At 45.3% G+C, this 27,658-nt stretch overlaps 1 protein-coding gene across 17 annotated transcripts in view; it reads right to left on the bottom strand.

Moving 5' to 3' along the window:
- Positions 1-27,658, bottom strand: part of NRXN3 (neurexin 3) — a 1,686,346-nt gene that overhangs the window by 1,508,783 nt on the left and 149,905 nt on the right. Inside the window, exon 2 of one of the 17 annotated variants that reach the window (XM_027120195.1) lies at positions 9,875-9,888. The exons of the other annotated variants lie outside the window; for them this stretch is intronic. Within the exon in view, the coding sequence (XP_026975996.1) occupies positions 9,875-9,888 (14 nt within the window). The remainder of the gene's footprint in view (positions 1-9,874; positions 9,889-27,658) is intronic. 17 annotated transcript variants of the gene reach the window in all.

The following is a 27,658-nucleotide window of genomic DNA, read 5'->3' as shown; positions in this document are numbered from 1 at the left end:
TCATCCCCAGGCACTGTGTGCTGTTAATGTCTCACCATGGAGAGTGGATTTCCTCTGCCCCTCAACGGCCACCACCTCTGTCCTCTTACTTTGCACTGACATCTTATTCAATTGAAAGCCTGAAACTCCCTGGAGAATTTTCTAGTCCTTATTCCCTCCGAAAGCACATAAACCTTGTTACTGGTGGTTAAATTTTTATCTCACAACAGTCACATGCAGTGAAGAGAGAATGTTCAGCAAACACACATCTTTTAGACAAGGTGAGATTAAAAACAAACAAACAGGGCTTCCCTGGTGGCACAGTGGTTGAGAGTCCGCCTGCCAATGCAGGGGACACAGGTTCGTGCCCCGGTCCGGGAGGATCCCACATGCCGTGAAGCGGCTGGGCCCGTGAGCCATGGCCGCTGAGCCTGCGCGTCTGGAGCCTGTGCTCCACAACGGGAGAGGCCACAACAGTGAGAGGCCCGCGTACCGCAAAAAAAATTTTTTAAATAAACAAAAAAAATCCTTTCTTCTTACCACTAGATGCCAAAAGGTAGTGTAAGTTGTGTTAGAAACATAGGAACCTGGTCCTAGAACCCGTCATGCGCCCAAAGTATTGCAACAGCTGAGGAACAATACCTTTAAAAATTGCCTCGGTGATCATTTGAGATTGTGCCTGTCTTAACTGAGTTCCAAGCACACATCTGGGCAGGGGACAGAAAGAGGCATGTAAGACTTCTGCAGCTCTCAAAGATGGGTGATTTGGTTGCAACAGATTGATGGACTAGACAGGAGAGTCTGGGGCAACAGCCTTTCAGATGAAAAGAGGTAGAAAGGGAAGTGTGGCGACCACACATTCTCTAATACTTCTCCATCAACAGACAGGGTCTAAGTTCCCTGCCCTTGACTCTGGGTTCTGTGCCAGCAGAATACAGGCAGACCTCAGAGATACTGTAGTTTCAGTTCCAGATCATCACAATAAAGTGAATATAGCAATACAGCGAGTCACATGAAGTTTTTGGCTTCCCAGTGCATATAAAAGTTATATTTACACTATCCTGTAGTCTAGTAAGTGTGCAATAGCATTATGTCTAAAAAAATACATACCTTAATTTTAAAATACTTTATTGCTAAAAATGCTAACCATCATCTGAGCCTTCAGCAAGTTATAATCTTTTTGCAATAGTATTCAGTAACAGCACAGATCACTGATCACAGGTCACCATAACAAATATAATAGTATTGAGAAACTGTGAAATATTGTAAGAATTACCAAAATGTGACACAGAAACACGAAGTGAGCAAATGCTGTTGGAAAAATGGCACCGATAGAATTGCTCGACACAGGGTTGCCTCAAACCTTCAATTTGTGACAAACACGCTGTTGGTGAAGCACAATATATCAAAGCACAATAAATAAAACAAGGGATGCCTGTACAGGAGAATGCAACGCCTGCGATGCTGTGCCGGTGCCTCTTCAAAACCCCGTACGTCTACAGAGCCTTCCCTGTTTTGAAGATATAAACATAAGGAAGCTGGATGATTATTCTTATATCAAATGATGCTTCCCACTTCAGACAGATTTTCCAGAATTTCTTTACAACTATTAGATAGCATCTGCTGAAATAAAAGAACTTAAAGCTATAGTGTGAACAGTCACTAACAAGTTAATATCAATCAGAAACGAAGCCAGAGGGCTTCCCTGGTGGCGCAGTGGTTGAGAGTCCGCCCGCCAATGCAGGGGATGCGGGTTCATGCCCCGGTCCGGGAGGATCCCACATGCCGCAGAGTGGCTAGGCCGGTGAGCCATGGCCGCTGGGCCTGTGCTCCGCAACGGGAGAGGCCACAACAGTGAGAGGCCCGCGTGCCGCAGAAAAAAAAAAAAAAAAAGAAATGAAGCTGGAAGACTTTTCAAATAGAAGTGCAGATCACTGGGACTAAACAGACTATTTTTTAAGGTCTGATTTACAAATGACCTTTTAAAGAAATATAACTTTAGAGTGAAGTGACGTTTACCTCCATAAACTCTCCCAGGACACTCCAAATGCTTTTTTGTATGAGAAAACAGAACTTCCGGATTGTTGCAGGTTTATTTTAGCCCCCTCTGAATTTCAGTCTCTACCTCCCCTGGGGCCCATCTCTGAGGATACAGAAATCGCCTATTGTCGGGAACCAACGTCTCTGCAAATGTAGTCTCTCTCTTAGTCCCAGAGCATGGAGGCCTCCACACTCTCAAGGCCACAAAGGCACACATAAGAAGAGTTTTGCGGATTTTTTTCCCTTAGAATCTTTTTTTCTCCAGTCAGGAGAACCGCCGACTGAAAAGCAAACTTGAGTGGGAGACCTGGATTCTCAGGCTCCCCCCTCCCCCTTTCCCCAGCACTGCAGGTTAGATGAGCTACTGAACCTCTCCCCATCTCAGTTTCCTCCTGTATAAACACAAAAACACACGAAGGACAAGATCACCTGGCAGATCCTTCGAGACCTAAGAATCTAGCACACTTTTGACAGAGAGTGGGATCTGTCCTCCCCAGTCATGAGCAAGTCAGAAACTCCCAGGCAGATCACAGCCTCCTTCCAACGGACGGAGCGGCTGGCTCGCCGTGTTGAGAGGGGAGAGCTGCCAGGAGGAAAGGCAAGACTTCCACCCTTCTGCAGGTGGAAGGAAAAAGGAGTGGCTACTCTGGGAAGTTTTGGTCAGTGCAAACCAAGACGGGTGAGAAGAGTCACATACAGGGTTGAGGAGGCCACAATGTCTTCTCTCCCTGAGGTAGAGAAAGGTGATGTCTGACTTCTGTAGCTTCCCAGAGCCTTCCTGATGGCAGCAAGCTCTCCAAGTACGGGCCCAGCAGCCAGCTGTGTGCTCTCTGCTTGCATTTAGGGCTGAGGTGTCACAGAGGCCTGCAATCTCTGAGACTTTCTCTTTTTCTGATTATATCCTCACTCACTCCCTCAGCCAAGTGCAAACCTCTCTTATCTCAAGACCATATCTGAGATGGTGAAAAAGCCAGAATTTGCTTTTTGCGCTCTGATTTTCACACAATGCCTGCTGAAGGTGCAGATGGTAAATGTCCCCAAGGAGCCCAGTAAGGAAACCAGGTTTCCCCAACAATGGTCATGGTAGTCTTGGACTTCACCAGAGCTCTCAACAGTCACCAGAAGAAGGTAACTGATGGTGCTGGATAGCGGTGTGGGTGGAGCTTTTTAAAACACTGCGGTGTCTGCTCAGGGTTAAACACATAGACTGATGCACAGAAAAAGAAAGCCCTCAAACAAGGACCCATGGAGGATCTGGGTATACAATGAAGGGAGCACTATAATTATGTGGGTAAAGGATGGACTGTTCCATAAATGTTGTGGGGTAATTGACTTTTAAAGGAAGAAAGTAAATAAATGGAATTCTATTCCCTATGTCCCTTACCACATGTGAAAATATACTGTTGCATTAGAGACCTAATGGTCAGAAGCAAAACTTTAAGACTATTAGAAGGATATACAGGGTCATGCCTACTAGCTTTATGACATTAAAATAGTAAAAGATTTTTTGGACAAGCCATAAATAACATCTCATGGAGGGCCAAATTAATACCTTTGCAGCATCAATTTTTTGGAAACCTCCTTTTAGAAAAAGATATCATAAAGTTTGAAAATGAGATAAAATGAGAGAAGATATTATTTATACATATATACCCACATACATATTTTATATTTTATATACACATGTGCATGTATGTATATACAGAGAGAGGATTGATAGAATATATAAAGAACTCTAACAAATCAATTAAAAAATTGGATGAAGGCAGTCAAAGGCACAAACTTCTAGTTATAAGATAAATAAGTGCTGGGATGTAATGTACAACATGATAAGTATCATTAACACTGCTGCACGGTTATATATGAAAGTTGTTAAGAGAGTACATCTTAAAAGTTATCATAAGGGGCATCCCTGGTGGCGCAGTGGTTGAGAGTCCGCCTGCCGATGCAGGGGACATTGGTTCGTGCCCCGGTCTGGGAAGATCCCACATGCCGCGGAGCGGCTGGGCACGTGAGCCATGGCCGCTGAGCCTGCGCGTCCGGAGCCTGTGCTCCACAACAGGAGAGGCCACAGCAGTGAGAGGCCCGCGTACCGAAAAAAAAAAAAAAAAAAAAACTTATAAGGAAAATTTTTTTCTGTTTCTTTAATTTTGTAACTATATGAGATGACGGATGTTCACTAAACTTACGGTGGTCATCATTTCATGATGTATGTAAGTCAAATTATTATGTTGTACACCATAAACTTACACAGTGCTTATGTCAATTATATCTCAACAAAACAGGAAGGAAAAGAGTTGCAAGCCTCCCGCCCCCGACACCAAAATGAGCAAATGGTATAAACAAGTAACCCACAGAAAAGGAAACTTTAAGGCTAATACACATGAAAAGTTGCTGAATATCTCTGATAATTAAAGAAATGCAAAGAAAAATCATTCACATAAGAGTGGCAACCTTTATAAGGCCCATAATAACAAGTGCTGCAGAGGACATGGAGAAAGAGACTGTCCACTGTTGGCTGGAGTTTAAACTGATACAATCAAATCTGAGAGTCTTTGGCAGAATGTGCTAAATTGGAAAATGTGTCTTACTTAAGACCAGCAATCCCATTTCTGGTATATATCCTAGAAAGACCCGCGTACATATGCACAGGAGAAGTGTGCAAAATGTTCACGTTGGCTGAAATGTTTGTAAAAGCTAATAACTGTAAACATTCTAAATGTACACCAATACGAGAATGGATACCTATTCATATGATAAAGTACTGTTCAGTAGACAAAATGGATAAGCTAGAGCTAAACGTGTCAACGCGCGCGCACACACACACACACACACACACACACCAATTCGCAGGAAACAATGGTAACCATTTCCATAAATACTACATAATGTTTATGAATACTTAAGTATGAGACTAACATAGAAAAGTTTGAACTGTAAGGACACATACCAGATTCTTAACAATGGGTGGAACTAAGCAGAGAAACTTCACCTGTAGTTTTTAAATTTTTATAACAAAAAACAGATCTGAAGCAAATGTGACAAAATGTAAATATTGTATTTATAACCAAGGAAAGCAAAGCAAATAATGTTCTCATATTGAATGTAAACCCTCACACCCTAAATATGTCTACATTGTATCTCCTCCATCTCTGCCTGGCTCAGACTCTCTTCTCGGACAGGCTGTTACTGGTCTCCCTGCCTCCAGTTTCCACCTCTACAGTGTCACCAGGGTGATTTTTCTGAAATATAAATCTTTAAAAACTATAAAAGGACATTCAAATCTAACTCTCTTAATACAGACCCTGAGCCTTCAAATAAACTCCTAGCTTCTTTGCACGGTATACAAAGGCCTCCATAACCCAGGCTCTGCTTCCTTCCCTGGCCCCAAAAGCCACAGTCCCTGCCCTCGCCCACAAGCACACCCCATGCTCTGGCCACACTGCTGTCCCAGAGCCCCAGCTCCTATGAGCCTTTGTAGAGCACTCTCCTCTCACTCATCTCTCTCTCCACTTAGTTTGCTCTTCAACACTGGGCTCTGGCATCACCTCTTGCCTGCATTCGGGGCTCTTTCCCCAGCCTCCCAGAGAGCCCTGTTCAAACCATTTCTGCAGTTAGCACATCACATTCTAATCACCCTCTCCCCAGGGAGACTGCAAGCTTCCAGTCTGCAGGAACCACGTCTCACAAAGCTCCTTCCCTTGTGCCTCAATGAGTGCTCAGTAAATTGTGTCAGATTAATAAATTAAAATATGCAAGCATACAGAAAACACCCAAGGAGCACAAAGCATCATCCTAAAAGTGGTCTTATTCATTCTACAATGACTAGGAATAACACTAATAACAATACCCTCCTTTGTGGGGTATTTATAATGCACTTGGTAGGCCTTGAAGGAGAACATAAACTAAGGATGGGACATAAGCCTGTCTTCAAGGAGCTTCCAGTCTTGCTGGAGAGATACTATTAAGACATAAAGCCTCTAACTAGACGTGGGTAACTCAAATCTAAAGTAAGACCCATTTCCAGCAGATGTCTAAAGCATTTAAACATAGAGTTGCTCTAAAATCAACAAGAGGTAGGAAACAAGAAAGAAGAGAAATGGGGAATGAGAAAAGAAGAAAAGGCCACAAAAGTACTCATGCTCATTCCAAATGTCCCAGCTTACTGCCTGACGGGAGTAGACCCTGAAGGCTGGAGCAGGCCCAAATCAGGTCGGAGCCCCCGTGGATGCCTGCCTGTCAAAATGTCCTGTATCCCCAGGATTAATAATTTACAGAGAAAGGGGGCTGGCACTAGCTGGCAACTTGGCCAGACAGCCCCAGTTCTTCCCCTGCACCAGGGCTCTGCAGTTCAAATCAATATTCGTTAGCCAGCAGAATGAGCTCGTTTCACGCATGTTCTAATTAGACAATGGAGATTATTACAAAACACCTGCAATGTTTGTAATCATTTAAAATAATGAGAATCAATATTAGCTTCCAAAGGCACCATATGGTAAATGTTCATTCCAGGCATGTGGTCCCTGATATACTCTCAATGCTTCAAAACTGATCATTAACATTTTTTAATTTGCAAGAAGTTGCTCCTGGTTAATGAATTGGCTGCCTGTGACTTCCTCTGAGTGATCATTTAATTGTAACATGGCCTCAGTACCCACCGGAGCTCTTGGGGTCTGCCTCATAGGACATGCTCCAGAGTCAAGTACACGCAAACATCCCACCACCACCACAGGGCGCTTCCCAGGTGTGTGATCTCCAAGCCGCTGAAGTGGTGGCTCTCAAGTCACCCAGAGAAGTTGTGAAAAACAGAATGGTGGATCCCATCCCAGAGTTTCTGATTCAGCAGGTCAAGGGAAGGGGCCTGAGATTCTGCATTTTCAACAGGCTCCCAGGTGATGCAGACGCTGTGGGTCTAGGGACCACACTTTGAGAAGCACTTGTCCTACAGGCCGACACCCAGCCCCCACTCCAAGCGAACACCTTCCCCATCGGCAAGAAGCACTCAGGAAGGGTAAAGATTGAGGAAAAGACTTAAGTTTCCTCCATGTTCCCTGAGCAAACTTCCAGGCCACATCTAGTGAGATGGGCAGTGGGCCTCATGGCACATGTGTTGAGCCAGACGCTATGCTGGGCACTTCCACATCTTGATTAATCCTCACCACAACCCAGTGAAGGAGGTGCTACCACCACATCTGACAAAAGAGGAAACAGATACGGGATTGTCCAGTGTCAGCCTGGCCTACCCATGGAGGATTCTAATTCAAACAACGGTTTTGTGCCTCCAGTCCCATGTTTCATCCACAACTGTCCAAATGAGCAGAGAGTAAGTGTGTACCCCTTCACTCCTCACCCAGAACCTGTTTTATCCCATTACCTGGACTCTCCTAACCACAATGGGATGCAAGGTGGGGAGGCTCCTTTACCCAAGCACACAGATCGTGCAAATTCTCAGAACCAGGCCGGTATTTACTCTTTTCCCTTCTAGTCTGGTCAGAAATACTTCCCTCACCATAATCCGAGCACACAGCCCCTTCTGGTGCTTTGCTTTGACCTCACTTCTCATCTACTAGCCTCCTGCTTCTCAACTTTCAACGTGCACAGGAATCACCTGGGGATCTTGTTAAACGGCAGCCTCTGAATGCATAGATGCGGGACATGCCAAGAAGCAGTATTTCTAACCTGTTTCCTGTTGGTGCTGATGTTGGCCCCAGGTGATGCCGATGATTAGTTCTGTATCAGCATAAACACAGAGGACCTGGTGTGGGGGGAAACATGAACCTTGGAGCCAAACACATCTAGGTTCCAATCACCTCCAATGTGTTTTCCCTAGAGTGATTTACTCAGCCTCTCAGAACTTGTTTCCTCATCCCTAAAATGGGAATAACACGTGTCCCATAGAATTATGAGATAAGTAACATCCGAAACGCACCCATCATCCCAGCACCCTTTTGCCCCTCCACAAACACCCTCTGCAACTACTCCACCCTCTTTGATACCTCCCTTCTCTCACATCCTACCACCCAAGCTTATGAGCCAGGGAGGTCAGACATTTTTACCTGGTTTACCAGTGAGGAAATCACAGGCTTCTGATAGACTTAAGTTCATAGCCAGCCCAAGGCAGGTCTCAAATACAACCCAGGGCTCCTGATTCCAAGCTGAATGCTGATTCCAAGCTGAACGCTGTCTCCCATGCCCCAAGGACCGAGGCCTCAGCAGTTCCAGTTTGGTGGTAGAGAAAACACATGAACAGAGTCACCACACGCCAAGATCACCAGAGCTCTGCAGGAGTCCTAAAGAAGAAATGAGTGGCTCACACTCACCTTTGGTTATCTGGAAATAGAAATATCGGCAGTAGGGGAGTGGAGGGGGGAAGTGTGCAGACTTCAGCACGACAACAGCTTAGAAAGTAGTTATACACCGTCTTATCTCTAGCTGGAGCTCTATTCTCATCCACGCAGCGAGCTGGTAAAACACTCCTTGGCATAACACACAGGACACATCTTAGCCCCAGGCAGTGAGCCCAGAGAAATGTACAATATCAAAAGAAGGAAAACAGATAAAACTGAAAAATCACAGGTAGGATTTATAGCAAAGTTTGCTCACGGGCAGGTGAATCCACTAGGCTCCCTGAGCTTTCTTTTTCTTCTTCCTTTGATGTTTTAAAATACATAAGACTGTTGTTTTAAATCATCCCATAAAACATCGCCTGCTGCAGAAGCTGCAATCAGGCATTCTCTCGGCATCCGCCTTTGTCACTGAGCTAGTAATTCACAGCAATTGATAAACTTTTTCAAAATGCTGTGAACGTAACTTCAGGGGGTTAATAAAACAGCTTTCTACTCCTCTATTTCTTTCCATTGATAATTTATTCAAATTGTAATTGCCCGTAATGTGCACCCTCTATCACATTACTGCTCACACACCATGCACTCTCCCTCACCATGCATCACCCCAGCTGTCAGCAAAGTCCTCCTTCCTGCCCTGCACACAAAAATGGGACTGCTTCTCTTCTCACATCTAGTGGACAAGCCCCTGCCTGCTTGCCACCCTCTCCTACCCCCTCCCACTGATGTCCTAAATGGAGGATCCCACTGGCCCCTGCCCAATTGCTGCCAGACGTTTAGTCTCAGGGCTATCCATGCCCCAACCACGTGTCTTGTGGCATGGAGGTTTGCTGGGTTAGGTGGTTTGGGCAGAGTTACCTGAGCTTGTGCAGACGGTGTAGTAACAGTGCAAGATTCTCCTGGCTAAGGGGGGGGTTGGATGAACCAAAGTTCGAGAGTCAGAAGACTTCTTCTCATCCTAGCTGTACTGTGAATTCTGTGTGAACACAGGTAACCCAAGTACCCTCTCTGAGCCTGTTTCCTCACCTAGAAAGTGGAGGCCGTGATACCTGCCCTCTCTATTCCACAGGACCGCTGCGACTGTTTCAGAGAATAAGATTATTTCTCAGGCTGACTTTGACTCACACAAAGTCTGACAGTTCCTTCCATTTTTTCCCCCAGTGGAAAGCAAGTTACTGTGTGAGGTATTGAGGTAGGCCTAGGACCAGGGGACCAGGTGGGGAGGGAGGTTATGAAGGTGGGACCGATCTTCTAGGAGGAGATAAAAAGGATACTGAATTCGTCCTAGAATTGGCCCAGTTGTTTGGTGTTGGGCAGATGGGTATCTGATTCTGGTGACCCCAAGATGGCAAAAGCAGAGGTCAAGGCTGCAGCCGGACACCAACCAGTGGCCCTGATGCCTTCTGGGCACTGGGCAACAATGCATCAGACGATGCTCCTTTCCCCTACTGCTCCTGCTTCAGATCTCGGTGTGCGTCAGCAGTTTCAGAGCCTCATTACTGAGCGGGCACCAACGGCCTCTCCTCTCCTGAGCATCACCTCTTAAGCTCCCTAGATGGTCCGGAGGACAGAGTCACAGCCTTTAACAGCCTTTCCATATGATAACATGCGCACCTTCTCAGAAGTTCCTGTGTGACAAAACCCACCCCTGGCCCTGCAGAGTTACAGAATAAGTACGATGATCAAGGCCTGTCTCCAGGGATCTGATGCACAGAAAAGCAGCATCCTTTCAACCCGTGGTATTTTCAAGTCCCAGCACCCGCCCCTACTTGTTAAAATTCCCAGCAACAAGTGGCAGCAGTAGGTTTGCCCAGCAGGTGCCTGAATGTAACTAAGAGGGGAGGGAAATCTCAGAAATCATTGCCAACAGACCTCCCAGGTCCCCCATTATCCCTTAATGGGCTCCTTTTTAGAACACGTGGGAGAAACCAACTGGTTTCCTGCATTCACTGAGGCTGAGAAGTGGCACTAAAACGAGGGGGAGGGGCAGAGAAGAGAAGTCTCTCCTTAAACTCCACAGTTAAGTTTCTGGCCCTTTGCCTGAGCCCCTGGGAGCCCCTACTCCCTTAGGAAATGGCAGGTGTAGGAAAACGCTCTTTTCTGCAGCTGCTACCACTTACCACAAATCATTTATTTCATCTTCTTAGCAAGCACAAAGTGTATCCAATCCCACCAACTGCTTTCGCAAAATCTTAAGACTTTGCATTCTCTGGTAGGACTTCTTTCCGAAGGAGATTGCCTTCCTCGTGCGATTCACATTAGCAGGCAGTCTGTTATTAGCTTGATATTTTATCTCTAACACTGTGAGAAACATTGCTGCCATAAACCCGGGTGCTCTTAGTAAAAGCTGAACTTCTTGGCAAAACGTAATAAAGTGAGGAACGATGAAAGCACTTGGCTATGAATGCGGAAGCAGCAAAGACAACAGCCGCCCCCAAGGCTGGGCTACAGGCATGCGTAGGTCTGCACACGCGCACACGCAGCGCGCACGAACGTGCACGTGCACGAACACGCACTCACACGCCTTCCGTGTCACGTTGCGTAAACACTGCCACGATCCCCTTTTCTCTTGCCCTTCCTGAGCCATTGCGTCCCAACCCAGGGCTCTTCAGTCCAAGGGTCTCATTTGTTTATTCCTAAAAACGGATGGATCCAGGCTTTTTTTTTTTTTTTTTTTTTGCGGTACGTAGGCCTCTCACTGTCGCGGCCCCTCCCGTTGCGGAGCACAGGCTCCAGACGCGCAGGCTCAGCGGCCATGGCTCACGGGCCCCGCCGCCCCGCGGCATGTGGGATCCTCCTGGACCGGGGCACGAACCCGTGTCCCCTGCATCGGCAGGCGGACTCTCAACCACTGCGCCACCAGGGCAGCCCCAGGCTTTCTTAACTATGCCAAGGTTCAGAAGGCAGAGGAAACGCCCGGGGAGCTTGGTAAGGATTCGGATTCCCAGCCCCCAGCCCCTCCGGAGATTGAGAGCAGGATGGGGTCTGGGAACCTGCATTTGTAACAAGCATCCCATGAAGAGCCAAGGGGGCCGGACTTGGGGGCAGGATAACAGACAGGGCCCTGCCCCTGCACCACCACTGAGTGAACGAAGCAAGGCCGACTCAGTCCCTATTTCAAAAGATTTGGTTGTCCAAGTGCCCCAAAAGGCCTCAGGTCAAAGCAGCCACATGTGGACAGCAGCTTCTGCCATCCTGAAGGCTTGTGCCAGGCCAACTTCTCAGTATCTGTCTCGCGTGCAGGAGGAAGGGAGGATGCTTGCTCGGTTATATTAATGAGCACGTGCTGTCGGTCAGTGGACACGCCCAAAGGAATTTGAATAAAGACAGCATCTCTTCCTCTGGCTTTGGCCACCTATTTAAGAAACGTTGCTACGTGAGAGAATCCTAAATGCCGTGGCTGATGGTAAATGGTGATTTGGCTCACAAAGGTTGACGGACTCCAAGATGCCCAGGGGTAAGAGTGTTGGGTGTGGTCCTCACCCACCAACTGCTTCTGGTTGTGAATAATGAAAGAAACACAAAACCACAAGCTGGACACGCAGTGAACTAGCAGCATGCCTTGACGTTTTTAACGGGTGGTTCTTTGCCCACTGTTGAGGCTGGAAGGAGAGATGAGGGGGGATCCACCGTGATGGTCAGTGAGCCTGCTTGGAGCCAAAGAGGTGGCATAATGCTGTGGTTCTCGACCCTGGCTACATAATGGAATCATCTGAGGAATTAAAATATAATAGGAACCACTAACCCTAGAGATCCCAACTCTGTGAGCTAGGGTGGGGCGGGGCACGGGTATTTTTTTAGGGCTCTTCAGATGATCCTAATGTGCAGCTAGAGTCAGTCATCACTGCCTAATATAATTTTCCAGGGAGTTTAAAGCTGGACGCTCAAGCTTCCCTGAGTTGAACCTCCTGGGGAACTTTACAATGTATTGATGCTGGGGTCCCACCCCAGAGAATAATAGGTGTGGGCTCTTTTAAAATATCCCCAGGTGATTGCAGTGTGCAGCAGAGGAGGAGAAGGGCTGGCTGGAAGACATTTCATGCTGATGGCTGCCTGTCCTTTGCCTCTAGTGTTAACCAGTGACCTAGTGGGAACCTCCGGATTTCGAATCAAGAGACTGAATTTAAGCCTCGGCTTTGTCCAAACTTGCTGTGGCAACTTGGAAAGTCATTAACACTCTAGGCCTCAGCTTCCTTGTGATCCTATCTCACGAAACTGGTGTAAGAATTAAATAAAATCATTTGAAATCACTCTAAAAATAGTGACCTGCTACATAAATATTGTTGTACCCTTTCTTAGCCAAAAAAAAAAAATGTTTCTACAGGGTTTATATGGAAGCAGGCAGGGAGAGCATGTGCTACGAGGAAGCTGACCCCACAGGCAGATAATAGTGACAACGATGATGGTTAAAATGCATTTTTCCACCATTCTGTAATTTGACTTCACCCCAGATAGAACTGTGAGATTATGATGTCCCATATTAGAGGAGAGGAAACAAAGGCTCAGAAAGTTCATCACTCAAATAGCAGAAGCAAAATTCAACTTGGTTCTGCTGGTTTGAGACCCCAAGTTCTTTCCATTATACCCACGGTTCTCAAACCTTATTGTGCAGCAGACTGTGGGACGCCGCCCCCGAGTTTCTGATTTTGTAGGTCTAGGGTGGGGCTCGAGAAATCTGCGTTTCTAACAGTTCCCAGGTGACGCTGTTGGTTCGCTGACCACACTTGGACAACCACTGAACTACACCAAACCTTCTTTGGTGGTAGAGAATTGCCCTGCAGAATGAAACAACTATGCTTGTGGCAAAAGGGGGGGCAGGTAGGAAATGGGGAAAGAAATGGACAATCCAAGTGTTATTAACTGCATGTCCCCCTTTTTTAAGCATATAAGGAAACAGGCTCAGTGAAGTTAAATATCCTGTCAAAGACAAGCATCCCACTATACCAGGAAGGAGGCCATGAAAGGGCTCCTAGAAGCTGGAGAAAATACCAGGGAAGGCTTTGGTGCCATGGACTCATGAATAATTAAGGGTCTAGAGGGTTTGAACCCCATTAGCTTTCTGGACAAGTCAAAACAATTCTCTAAACCACAATTTAATTTTCTGTAAACTTGAGACAATGAGAGAACCTGTCTCACAGGATTGCTGTGAGAGCATTTAATAAGATAAAGAATGTGAAATATACAGTTTAACTGACATTAAGCGCCCAATAAATGTTAGCCATTATTTATACTCATTATTGTTATTACTATCACCATTCAAACCACTGTCACCACCAACAAGCACCCACTGAACACCTAATTGTGTAGAGGGCTGAGAAATGTGGCCCAAAGAAGCAGTTCCCAACCTGCATAGACGTCAAGGCTCTGTTTTTGTCACTTGTTGCAGTGTCTACGATTTCAAGTTCAAATAAAATAAAATGGATATTCCTTTGAGACTCTTTTAACCGTCTTTGAGTTCAGGGGAGATGTGTTGTCACCCAATCGTTATAGTGGGAATTGATCATCTGAGAGCTCACTGACTTTCTCCCTCCCTCGCTCTATCCTGGTTTGCCTGGAACTGTCCTTGTTTTAGCACTGAAAATCCCACATCCCGGGAAGTCTCTCTGTCCCAGGCAAACAGGACAATTGATCAAGGACTGCCCTTTCACACACCTGAATACTCTTTAGTAAGATGAATATTTTAATTATCAACATTGGTAAGCATATTTTAAAGATGGAGAGCAATGTAAGGACCACCTGTGCTACCCTAGACAAAAGTATAAATGAGTTATAGCCTCAACTTTCCTGTTCCGGGGTCCTCTTCTATTCTCCTTCAAGAAGGATCCTAAATACATTTATTCTGGGATGTAAAGGCTGTTTATCAGCTTAAAAGGATTCCTAGTTCAGGCAATTTGCATCTCAATGGAGAACCAAATATTAGCTGAAGACTTGACGTAATCGTGAGTGGAGAGAGATTTGTAGTTGAGGATGAGAGATTTAGGGCAATCCTTTCTGAACCCCTGAAATTATAGACTTCTAGTACAAGGGATACAAGTCTTCCCTTCCTTGCACAAAGGATTGTCATTAGAGAAGGGGGCACATCAGAACCATCATGCTCAGGGGGCAGCAAATTACTGCCTGCTTGGCCAAATCCTGTCCACCGTCTATTTTTGTAAATAAAATTTTATTGGAACACAGCCATGCTCCTTTGTTTACATACCGTCTATGGCTGCTTTTCTGATACAACACTGGAGTTGAGTAGTTGCAACAGAGACCCTATGGTCTGCAAAGCCAAAAATATTTTCTCTCTGGACTTTGTAGACCAAGCTTCTTCCAAGTGTGGTCCATGGGCTGTCATGCACATCACCTGGGAGCTTATTAGAAAGGTGGGATCTCAGGTCCTACCCAAAACCTTCTAAATCAAAATATGTATTTGAACAAAATCCCCAGGTGATTCATGTGCACATTAAAGTTTGAGAAGCACTGGCCTAGGAGGATTTTTCCAAATATCCATGTCTTGGACTACAAATTCTGGAGGCCAATTCACTCCTACAGCCTCCACCCACGCCCCCATGAGAATCTCTCCCTTGGAGAGCCACTGTTACCACAAGGTAGGGTTGTGAAATAAACTGCCCAGTTAAATTTGAATCTCTAAAAGGCAACAAGTACTTTGGTGTAAGTATGTACCAAATATTCCATAGGATATACTTATAATAAAAGAGTTGTTTATCTGAAATTGAAATTTAACTAGACATCCTGTTTGTTTATGTGCTAAATATCGCAACCTATAAACTGGGGGCTTGATAATCTGCTGGGGCAGCTCACAGGACTCAGGAAAACATTCTACTTACTATTGGTTTATTCTGAAAGATACAAGTCAGGAACAGCCACATGGAAGAGATGCATAGCGCAAGGTATGAGGGGAGGGCTGCCCCACTCTCCCAGCATCTCATTGTAGGCACCAATGCAGGAGTTCTCTGAACCTGTCCTTTAGGGGTTTTATAAAGGTTCCGTTACATAGGCATGATTGGTTAAATCGTTGACCATTGAGGACTAACTCGATCTTCATCCCCTCTCTTTTTCCTGGAGGTTGAAAAGTGGGGCTAAAAGTTCCAACTTTCTAATCACATGGTTGGTGCCTCTGGCGAACTGTACCCACCCTGAAGCCATCTAGGGGCGCATCAAGAGTCATCTCATTAGCATAAACTCAGTTATGCTGAAAGGGACTTCTTGTAAATAACAAAAGATACTCCTGTCATTCAGGAAATGTCAAGTTTTTTGGAAGCTCTAGGGCCAGTAACTGGGAATGAAGACCAAATATAAAATTCTTATTGTGATTCCTTATATCATGCTCTCACAATTCCTATGCCTGCAAACATGGCTGCCAGTAATTCATCCCTTCCTGATGTCTACATGCCACTTCTTCCATCAAGAGGTATATCCCAGGGCTTCCCTGGTGGTGCAGTGGTTGAGAGTCCGCCTGCCGATGCAGGGGATACGGGTTCGTGCCCCGGTCCGGGAGGATCCCACATGCCGCGGAGCGGCTGGGCCTGTGACCCATGGCCGCTGGGCCTGCGGATCTGGAGCCTGTGCTCCGCAACGGGAGAGGCCACAACAGTGAGAGGCCCACGTACTGCAAAAAAAAAAAGAGGTATATCCTATTTCCTGCCCCATGAATCTGGGCTGGCCTTGAGACATGCTTTGATCCACGGAAGTGCCAGAAGTGATGCTGTGCCAGTTACAAGCCTAGCCCTTAAGACATCTGACAGTTTCTGCTTTTAGTCTCTTGGGACCCAACTACCATTCTACAAGGAAGCCCAAGCTATCCTGCTGGAGAGAGGGCCATGTGGAGAGGCCCTGGAAGAAAAGAAGCCACGTGGAGGAGAACCCAGGCCCCAGATGTGTGAGAAAGACCTTCTTGATCTTCTAGCTCAGCCTTTCTGCCAGATGAATGAATTATACAAGTGACCCCAGTAGGAGTACTTGGGGCAGAACTACTGGGTCAACTCATAGAATCATGAGAAGTAACAAATTGCTATTGTACGCAATCTTGTTATGCAGCAGTAAATAACTGACACACTTTCCCTGCCCCGAATTAGACACCTGGTTTCACTCTGAATAGTCTCTTCCTTTAAGGATGTATCTGGCAAAGGAAATAGCCATCTTCAAATCTAAAGGCCTAAGAAAGACCGGCTGAGTCCTCTCGGGACAAAATGCTCCTTCTTTCCTCGGCTCACCATCTTGGAGGATGCAGTTCTGTTGTCTGCCACGTCGGTGGCTGGTTTTCTCAGTTCCTCTTTGGGCTCACAGCTGCAAACCAAGCTTCTGATGAGCTGGTATTTCTCTCCCAGGAACCAGTTCAATCCACTGGATGAGAACTGCTTTCTAAGCCATGAACAGCATTCTTTTCTCCCTTCCCTTCACCCTCTCTGCGTCCATGAATTTAAGCTGTTGGCAGAATATGACCCGTCTTCTCAGTTACTGAAGACACTGGGTTAAAAGGAGAAATCTAAAGTCTCTCTTCCCTTTTTAGGCACTCATCTCACTGCTCTCCTTCTATGTTTCCTTTCTTCAGAAGCTCCACAAAACCTGCCCCTTAGCACCCTCATTAAGCAGGTCCCTGGCACTAATATCTGAAGCCAACTTGGTTATCTGATCTCAGCATCCAGGGAACTTATCTTAAGGGCTCACATGTGCTCAGAGCAGGGGTCAGTGGGGCACTCTTCTCTTCCACCAATGTAAAAGAGGCAATCCCTTTTTGACTCATGCAGTTGGACTCCAAAGAAATTGGCAGCCCCATTTGTCCAACCCACTCCAAAGCTTTTTTTATTCTCCTCACACACATGGCTGAGAGAATCCTATGTCTAAGAAGAGGTTGACCCAGGGTCTGCTGACATCCTTCCCAAACTCACATCCTCAGACACAGGCAATGCCATACATGCACCTCCTCTCCAGGGCCCCAGGTGTCTCACCTTGTTACTACTGGGTTTGCTCATTACAGAACTGTGGAATGGTGCAAAGACCAGGCTTGGGAATAACACAGACCTAAATTTGTATCCCATCTGCTTACTAGCTTTGAGATTTGGGGCAAGATTCAAATTTTCTCTGAGCCTCAGTTTCTTCATCTGTTAAAATGAGAAAAAATATCTGCTACTCATGTGACAATACATTAAAAAGACTTGGCACAGTATCTAGTATATGGTAGAGATTCAAAATAATATTTCCCTCTCCCCTCCAACAACTAGGGTGTCACAAGGCTTAGTAGGGCCAAAGACCCCCAGACAATTAGTCCATTTGCTCTGATAGGGGTCTTCATCAGAAGAGAAAAGCAACTCATTATGACCAATCGGGCTATGCCCTCTTCTTTTCTTTGAGAGGCGATGTGGTCCAATACAAAAAGCAAAGAATTCAAGGTGAGGAGCTACAGATCCTACTTTCAGCCTAACCACTTCCACTGCCTTGCACAAGTCGCTCAACCTCTCAAAAACAACTTCCTCATCTCTAAAATAAGGGAAATAGAACCACCACGAAGAGACCTTCAAGTCTGCATTTTCCTGGGCCTGGATTCTCTTCCTGTTTCTTTTAAATCTAATTCATCCCTGAGTTGATTAGTGCTCGCACTTCCACTGTAGCTTATTTCACCCATTTTTGAGCTCCAACAGGTTCTGTGCCACTCTGTGCCAGACTGGCCATCAGGTGGCCCTGGATCTGTGGCAACTACCAGGCTCACTGAGAAGGAAGGTACCCATTTCCATACCTGCAAACACAGGCCCAAGGGAGTTCTAATCCCCCAAGGACTTTGAGGCAGCTCTACCAAATAGGAATGTCTGTGATGATGGAAATGTTCTACAGTTCTGCACTGTCCATTACATTAGCTACTAGCTACATGTGGCTATAAGCGTTTGAACTGTGACTAGTGAGGGGGGAAACTGAAATTTTAACTTTATTTTATTTTAATTAATTGAAATATAAATAGCCAAATGTGGCTAGTGGCTATTCTATTGGATGGTGCAGCTTTAAGGGAACTGTTACAGAGAAGCAGCTTAAAGGGCAGAGCTAGTGGGAATCATAAATATGTCTGTGGATGACATTTACTCTCCTGGGAATGATTCATTCTTTGAGGGCAGAAAGGTCTAGCTCACTCTTAGCAATAACAACCTAATCACCAAAGGGAGGAGAGGAATAAACAATATTCACCCTCACTCTTCATCTACCCGCAGGTGTTCATCATTCCACCCACCTCCCCACTGAGTACTCAAGCTCCAGGAGAGCCTAAATTGGGTCAGAAATGACCCTCAGGGTCTTAGATTTTGACTGTGAGCCCAACTTCCTACATACTTCATTGCCCCCAAACATTGCTTATTCATCTGTTCAACTCTAGATGCTCTAAACAAAGGAAATTAAAACATAAAGACCCCAACTTCCTAGGAGAATAATATCAATACTATACACTGTGGCCTTTGCAGGGCTCCAGGAGTGTAAAATAAATACGGATGCTTGAGAGAAATAAATTTTATTTAGACCTTAAGCCAGTGCTTTGACCAAGACGCAGGGTTGGACAGCATTTGCAACTCCAGAGGAGGCCTTGTACACAGGCACACAGCCACCAGTCAGTTAAAGACTGCCTGACTCCCTCCCAATGATGGAGGAACGAAGCGGTCTCTCAGCCCAGGTCACTATTACTTCATCATCCCCAAAGCCGCTCTGCCTTCTCTCTGCCCCTTCTCTCTCCATGGCCCTCTTTTTCTCTTGTAACCTCCATTGCCTCCTTCACTAATTATCGTTGGTACTTAACACCCCAACAAGATCCATAACTGGGGTGAGTGAACAGTGCTTTACTCCAAGACAGCAGAACTTAGAGGGTGTGAAAATGGCTGGTATCCCTGAGCTCAAGGTCAAGGACAGGGAGGTCATGCATCTCCTTCTGTACCATCAGGGAACCCACTATCTCCCTCTTCCATTTGGTTCTTTGCTCTCCACTTTCAAGTATGTTCCATTGCTCTGAAGGCATATTTGATATCTATCCCCAGAGGTGAAAATTATAGCAAGCTACAACTTCACATCTCAAGATAGATGAGACAGACACCAAACAGACAAAAGTCAGGGCTGAGACTGAATTTCAGAAAATTCTTGGAGATTAGAAATTCTAGAAAATTGGAGAAGGACCTGGGCTATAAACATCCATCTGATCCAAACACCAAGATGGAGGCACGTAGGGTTGAATGACTTGCCTTAACCCTGGCAGAAAGCCATTGTCCCTGTGCAATGCATTGTATCCAACAAGATGCTGTCCCCTGGCCATCTCCCCAAAAAGTGGTCTCACAGGAGGGCAGATAAAAGGGAACTCAGTGGTGGTCATATGTGAATAGTTACCCTTCAAACATTAAGTGCTTAGAACAGTCAAGAACTGAAAGCACACCCTACCTGTTGTACCTCCATCATGAAGAGCCATCTCAAACAGGTCACTTCTACAGGCTCTTCCTTTCCTCCTCACCCATAAACTGAGGAGTGGAAGACCTACCTCTGCACAAGGGCTAAGTACACACATGATAACTGGAAGCCCTGGAATTGTCTTAGAGCTTCATAGAAGAGACTCCTTCTGTGACCATAAATATTGACCCAGAAGTCTCCTAGAACAGAAACTTCAGGAGAGCAGGGTCTTGGTCTTATTCACCCCTGTTTAATCTAAGTGCCTAGAACAGGGCCTGGAACAAAGCAGATCCTCAGTAAACACTTACTAAATAAGTGAATATATTTAAGTGTCCTTTCTGCCTTCTAAAACACCAGTTCAAACTCAGGCCTGGGAAAGCAGTCACAGCTTAAAGTCAAGTAAGGACTAAGCCCGCACGACAACTAGAGAGCCCATGTGCTGCAACTACAGAGCCCACGTGCTCTGGAGCCTGCACGCCACAACTAGAGAGAAGCCGGTGCACTGCAACAAAAAATTGCAATCTTGGGCTCCCCTGGTGGCGCAGTGGTTGGGAGTCTGCCTGCCGGTGCAGGGGACGCGGGTTCGTGCCCCGGTCTGGGAGGATCCCATGTGCCATGGAGCGGCTGGGCCCGTGGACCATGGCCACTGGGGCTGCGTGTCCAGAGCCTGTGCTCCGCGGCGGGAGAGGCCACAGCGGTGAGAGGCCCGCATACCGCAAAAAAAAAAAAAAAAAAAAGAACTCTTCTACAATGGGCAAGCTGGGTGTCCCTCTCACTCCAACAGAGACAAAGAAACAGGACTCTCCTGATTCCTACCCATCCCCCTAGAGGCCCTGAATTAACAGACGTCCTCTCTCTCCTTCATCCAGGTGGTGGTCTGTAAACTTCTTCAATCTCCCACCTTGTCAGAAGTTTATAAATACACATTCTCAATAGGTGTAAACTTCTTTTATATGTCATAAACACAAAGTAAGCATATAATAAAACACACGCACATGCACACACACAGAAGAATTTTAAGGCAAGATCAAAGATAAAAAGAAGTTCTAGTCTGTTCTTCCTAACATCTCTGTGGATCGTTTTGTATCTGCCTTGGGGACCAGACCCTTTGCTTCAAAGACACCTGAATCCAACAAGACATCAGATAGATGGACAAAGTAGAAGTCACCTATGGCAGGAGGCTACACCCAAATCCACCCTGGGGGAATATGAGTTCTGTCAAAGGCAGGAAAATCTCACTAAAAGGAAGTGATTCCGGAAAGTCTCCTGGCTTTAACTGCCATCTGTATGTTGATGACTCTCAGATTTCTATCTCCAGCCCAATCTCTTCCCTGAACTTCAACCTCAAACCCAACTGCCTCCTCGACATCTCCCTTGGATGTCAAATCCAGATTTGGGGATCTCCGACTTAACATGACTCAACTAAGCTCTGGCTCTTTCCCCTTAAATTGTCTCCTCGTACAGCCCAGTCTCCCCACCTCGGTCAAGGGTAATGCTTCCTGTTGCTCAGGACGAATGCCTTGGAGTCAGCACTGACCCCCGCCTTCTAACTCCCCACATTTAATTTAACAGCAAACCCTACTGACTCTACCTTCCAAGTAAACCCAGAATATGACTCCTCTCATCCTCTCTACTGCTGCCACCCTGGCCCAAACACCCTCACCTCTCACCTGGGAGCTTCCTAAGGGGTCCCCTTATTCCTAGAAGATATGTCCCCACCTCTACCTCCTGGCCTATCTCCTATTTCTCTCCCTCTTGTTTACTCTGCTTCAGGCACACGGGCCTCCTAGCTGCTCCTAAACACGTCAGAGCCTTTGCCAAATTATTTCTTCTACCTGGACCACTCTCACCCCAACTCCTGATCTGTATGTTCACCCCCTCTATGTGTACTCTTCATTCAAATACTGCATTCTCAGAAAGGTCTCTCTAACCGCCTCACATAAAATTGTGTTCCATTCATCATACACACTCCCAATCCACCTTTCACTGATCTACTGTACTCCCTCCGCCCTTCCCGGCCCCGCCCCTATCATTAGAATGTAAGACCCACAATGGGTAGGAACGTTTCTGTGGGTCTTATTCTCTGACATATCCCTAATGCCTACAATGGTGTCCAGTACACAGTAGGCACTCAATAAATCTCTCTTGAATTTGGACTTGGAAGTCACACTGCAAATCCCTCAAGGAACTGACTTCACAGGCCTCCCCTACCACATGCTCCCCAACAATTCCTTCCCCCTGCATCTGGCTGGATGACCAGCCTCCCTCCAGGCCTGGGGAACTTACCAGAGTCCAAGACCCTGCCAATCTAATGCCTAACAGTCTAGCGAAAATAGTACTGCCTGACACTTGGATGCTCTCCAGCAACAACTAGATTAGCACTTGCAAATTTATCCAGGGACCAAATCAAGAAGCACAATCTCTGGAAAGGCCCAGTGCAGTTAACTTACTAATGAATCTGTGCACAACCCCACCGGCACACGAGCACTGGCACAGTAACTGTAAGTTGGTCTTACTTCTGATTAAAGCAGTCTTGGGGAGCCCCCTGTTTCATAACCAGACTGGCTTTACAGGTAGGTAGGCAAAGGCCACATGAAGAAAAGGGTAAAAAATATGTTCAGAAATTCATAACTTGTGGATACCAAGATGGGACTGGCCCCAGACAAAACTGACTCCCGTGCCAGCAATCCAGAAAACAGAAATTTCACCATTAGAGATTCATTTCTTTAGGTTAAAATGAGTTTTCAAACCTTCAATGTGCCTCTAAAAGTTATAGGTATTATGCTTGGGTTAGATGATACTCAAAGCCTTTGGCAGCCAGCTCCACGGGAGGAGTAGCGTGACAGCAAACTGAGAGCATAGCTCTGAGAAAATGTGGCATAGGATAGGGGCTTGATGTAGAGAAGGAAAGAGTGGGGAGGGGAGAGAAAAGGAATCAAAGAGAAATAAAGGAAAAAACATTTACTGAGGGCCTGGCTTGTGCCAGGTACTCTGCTACCTTCTTTACATACACGAACTCATTTACTTCCAAAACACTGTGATAATTTCCTCTTTATTACTCCCAGTTTAGAAGAGGAAAATAAGGTTCAGATAGGTTAAATGACTCACCCAATCACACAGCTGATTAGGCTAGAGTCAGGGTTCTGACTTCAGATTGGTTTAGCTCCGAAGGTCATGGTCATTTCTCAATAACAAACTCCAGAGATAGTTAACCCTCAGCTATTTTATGATTTTCCTTCTAGTTGGCCTGGCTGGCTATAATTAAGTGGCCCTTGTTATAAGGTAGCCTGTAGTACTGTATACTGATGAATGGGCACCACATTGAAATTCTAGATCTCAAGACAAAATTATTTTTATGTGGTGTAATCAAACACTCACATTGAGATACATCATACAATAACAGCTCGTCCTCCACACGCTCTCCAATTTCCAGCATGCCAATCATCACCCTTCAGGTGCCAGCCATTTTCTGGGAAGTGAAGAGTACTTCCTCCTCAGTCCATGAATCCTGGAACTCTGTGCTACCTGTTCCAGGAAGTAGCCTTCAAGCACAAATTTCTGGATTGCATTCAACTATAATTGGTCCTTTCTGGGAATAAAGCTTTTTCAGTGATCTGGTAAGCACTTTGCCTTTTTTGTAGCTGAGATTGGGGGTGCCACATGCAGCCTGCTCTCTCTACTCCAGATGCTTTGCATCTTGGGACCTTGGAACGTTTTCAAATTTGTCTTTTCATTTCATGTATCTCTTTTCCATCCCATCATACATGTTTTAAATACTGGCGGGGTATAACTTTTGTTTCGTTTTAAAAAGAACAGTACTTTTTTTTGTTTGTTTGTTTTTCTTGCATTACGCGGGCCTCTCACTGTTGTGGCCTCTCCCATTGCAGAGCACAGGCTCCCGACGCGCGGGCTCAGCGGCCATGGCTCACGGGCCCAGCCACTCCACGGCATGTGGGATAGAACAGTCCTTTTAAAGACAGTACTCAGTAGCTGAACTGGGAAATAAATTTAAGGTCATGATGGGAAAAGGAGGCTGATCACCCCTGGGTGTTTAAAAACTCACATCTGGCTAGACTTTTCCAAACTTTAGTGAAGGTTTAAGATTTAATCATCCTCATTTCAAGCCTATAGAATCTACTCTCAAAGTCAACTTATGCATTTTGGTGACCTTTCTCAGACTGGGCTTCGTAAATCCTTGTGGTTGTTATTTGACACTACAGGCTCATGCCAAGTCAAATACCTTGCATAAAATATAGGAGCCAGAGCCCTGACCCTTTAGAATTTGCATGCTCAAACACAAAAGCAAACAGATGCTGGCTCCAATGTTTAAACTATATGAGAACATAAAACTGAAAAATGTTAGGAAATTTACCAATATCCTCTATTTAATAAGGGGAAATGGGTATTAGTTAATAAGGAAGAATGGCTAGCACATTTGTATATGTTATCATTCCATCTGCAAAGATATTAGTTAGATAATACTAACATCTATACTAAGTATATAATAAAAATATCTAATTGCAAAGAGTTTAATAATTAGTTAATGTAAAGACTTTAAGCCTGAATTCTAGGTTTCGGCCCATTAAAATGTTGACTGATCTTTGCTCCCTCCTGTGAAGGGCAACAGATGCTACAAATTTAAACAAAACACAAGTGTATCATCACGTGATGATGGCTTTACTCACACAGCGTATCTTATTTAAAGTAGATAAATTATGTTGTGGAAAGAGCAGAAACTTGAAAATTTAAAACCTGAGTTTTAGACCAGATTTGAGATTAATGTAATGTGATGGAGAAAATTGTGTTCATTATAAGTAGCCTGAAAAAGTCTTACCTTTATTTGGGAAAAGGTTGGAATGGAGGAAGAGTTTACCAGGACCACCTAAAACCGGGTGGGCTCATTCTTTGTGAAACAAGAGGAAGAATTTTACTGGTGTTTTGGAGAAGAAAGGCTCAGAAAGAGAACAGGAAAGAGGATGGGGATAGGATTCTAGAGTAATGCTCGTAAGGCCATGTTTTGGGAGCTCCTGTCAAGCTAACCAAAGCTCCTTGTGTCAGAGTGGCCGCAGCTAACATCTAGGTTACACTTACCAGTCACTTAATCTCTGTCAGCTTCAGGAAAATGGGAGAGGGGGTTGAATTAATTATCTCTTCGCTTACTTAAAGCTCTAAGATTTTAAATATGGTCTATTTGGCTATAATACTAGGAGTACAGAGACCAGCCTACTTTACAAAGAAGTCAAATTCTGCAACCATTCATCAGTGTTGGCCCTTGCATTGCACACGGGATGTCACACCAAGTAAAATTCAACAAGCACCAATTGTTTAGGTGCTCGTAACTCCAATAATAGCCAATGTGTGTATATTTGAACAAGATTGATGAAATCTTGGTGTTATCAGTGTTCCCTCTTGCGAGGCCTCTACAACTCATATTCCTAACAATCCTCAAATTCTAAAATATTATGAGAAAAATGGGCTTCCTAATTTTCTTCCTTCGCTCCGTTTTGCCAACCAAGAGGCCTTTCAAAAGAGAGTGGAGAGAAAACACTCACGGAATTTCAGGTGCCGATCCCAACTTCCCTGAAGAACCTCAAGGACAGAAGCAGGTAGATCTTCTGTTTGGAAACTTCTCACTCATTCCCACTGGCTCCCGCCCCCTCCTTCTTTTTGGCCTAATGCATGAAACTGCCAGTAGGATGAGAGTCATTGGGTGGTGACTGCAGGAATAACTGCATTTTATAACAGTCCATTAGCGCAAAGCTCTTAATGAAAATGAAAGCCATTAATGAAGCCAAAAGGCAGTGGAAGCCTCCATTCTGAAGAGGGCAATTAGACAGGAGCGGGAGGGAGAAAAATAAATACAAATCCAAAACAAGGTGCTCTGTGATCAAGCATTACACATGATGTAATCACAACAAATCGGCCAATTTATGTCCTGCTTTTTTAAAGAGACATATACAAACATTGAAAACTGTCATCATCCCAGCACCCACCCCTTCCCCCAGATTCTATGTTGCCAAATGATTCAATCTCAAAATTTTGGATCCATTGGCACTTTCGAAATATAAACAGCAAGTGGGATTTTAACTCCGAGAAGGGTTCCCTGTAGAGTGCCGTGCTTTAGAGCAAAGTGAGTCATGAAAGTGAACTTTGTAATTACTATATTATTTTTATAACTCCTCTGAATCAGAAGCTCTCTTATTTTAACACACTGCAGACAAAGGCAAAGATTGCAGGAGAATAGGCCTCCGTCAAACATACTATTTTTGAGCGGGATATTTCCTGTGAAAACGACAAGTCTCTAGAAGCTGTGCAGTGTCTGGGATGAGCACAAGATCTCTGGTTTCAAAAGCTGTGACTGGGTCATGAGGTTGAATCTTCTCCTCACCCCCTACCCAACTCCCGCTGTGCTTCCACTATAGCCCAGGTTTACACTTATGAGATAATACCTTGCCTTGTATACATGAGGTCTCCTCTACTAGACCATAAGTAGTCTGAGAGTGAGGACATCATCTTATATGCAGGTAAGACATTATGCTGCTTTGTCCGGAGAGACTTACACATTTCCTGCTCATGACATTTCCATCCCTGGGCATACTTCTGTTTACACTGGAATAAAATTACGTATCTGGAAAATCCCCAATGTCAAGGTCCATCTCTGTATCCCTGGTGTTTAGCACAATGAAAGTTCAATCACTACTTACAGAACTTATGCATCACCTCCAAACATAGCCCATTAACGTGCCTGTGCTGAGCACAAATATTTGGGGGAATGAATGACTAAACCAATGAACGATCAAATTGAGCAGGATCGTTGTCTCCACATTTGCGTTAGTGCTTTTTTTAATTCCCCAGAGCCAAGTCCTTGTTTAATTTTTTTTTCTATTTTGTGGAATAATTACGTCAATCAAATTCTATTGCATCAAAGAGCTGAATATGATGCCGTGGTTAATGATGATTGATGCAACTAAAGTCTTCCTCCCCAGGGAACATGAATCAAATCTCCTCCCTATTAGTTACCATCTGGGCACTCGGGTAAACTGCTGGAAAACCAGAGGGACCTTGCCCTGAGAAACAGCTTAAACTGAAGAGTCATTGTCTATTGGGCAAATAGTCAAGAGAGTCTCATGAGGCTCTTTTTCTAGATTTCCTAGGAACCTCCACCCACCCATCCCATGTGGTGGCTTTGTGATGTGTCAGCTTGGCTAGGCTGAACTATGTTTCCCAGAATTCCCTTTCTTGTATGTTTCCACACTGGGTAGGCCCCAAGGGAGATTCCTGAGGGATCTGAATGATGGAAGAAAAGCGGTAGCTATTCTGCAGCTCATACACAGTGTTACTGATCTGCTGATTTGCCTCATTCACATGAAGCAGCGCTGGACCTGCAACTGCTCTGCCCTCCCCTGGATCCTCCTTCAGCGTCTCCAACTCCTGGTCCTGGGCAAGTATGTGTTTTCATTTTTACAAAGAAGGGCCCCAGCTTTTACAGGATATCCATACCACTAAGAGCAGAGGTGACCAGAACTGACCAGATGGACTGAGGTTTCAGTCCACCCTCATGAAGCTCATGCTGTGGGGTCCAACCCACCCTTGGTCTCCCCCAAACCCCTATTTTACACTCTTATTCCCTTCCTGACTACCTGCCTGGTGGACTAAAGGCTCCGACATCAGACACAGAGACATCTCACACGGTTAACCAGCTCCTACTGTTACATGATGCCAAATCTCTGTAACAAACTCATATTTAGAGAGACACATTTATCTCTATATATTCTCCATCTCCTAGTGGTTCTGCTTCTCTGGTTGAACCCTGACTGATACACCCTGCTTCCTCTTTGGTATCATCCCTTACTGCCCTCCCCTCACTTAGCTCCAGCCTTACTAGC

The sequence above is a fragment of the Aethalodelphis obliquidens genome, unplaced genomic scaffold (genome assembly GCF_003676395.1).
Source record: "Aethalodelphis obliquidens isolate GAN/ISIS:26980383/991018 unplaced genomic scaffold, ASM367639v1 scaffold21, whole genome shotgun sequence".
Taxonomy (NCBI): Eukaryota; Metazoa; Chordata; class Mammalia; order Artiodactyla; family Delphinidae; genus Aethalodelphis; species Aethalodelphis obliquidens.
The sequence above is the reverse complement of the archived record's forward strand: the minus strand, read 5'-3'. Positions and strand labels throughout refer to the sequence as shown.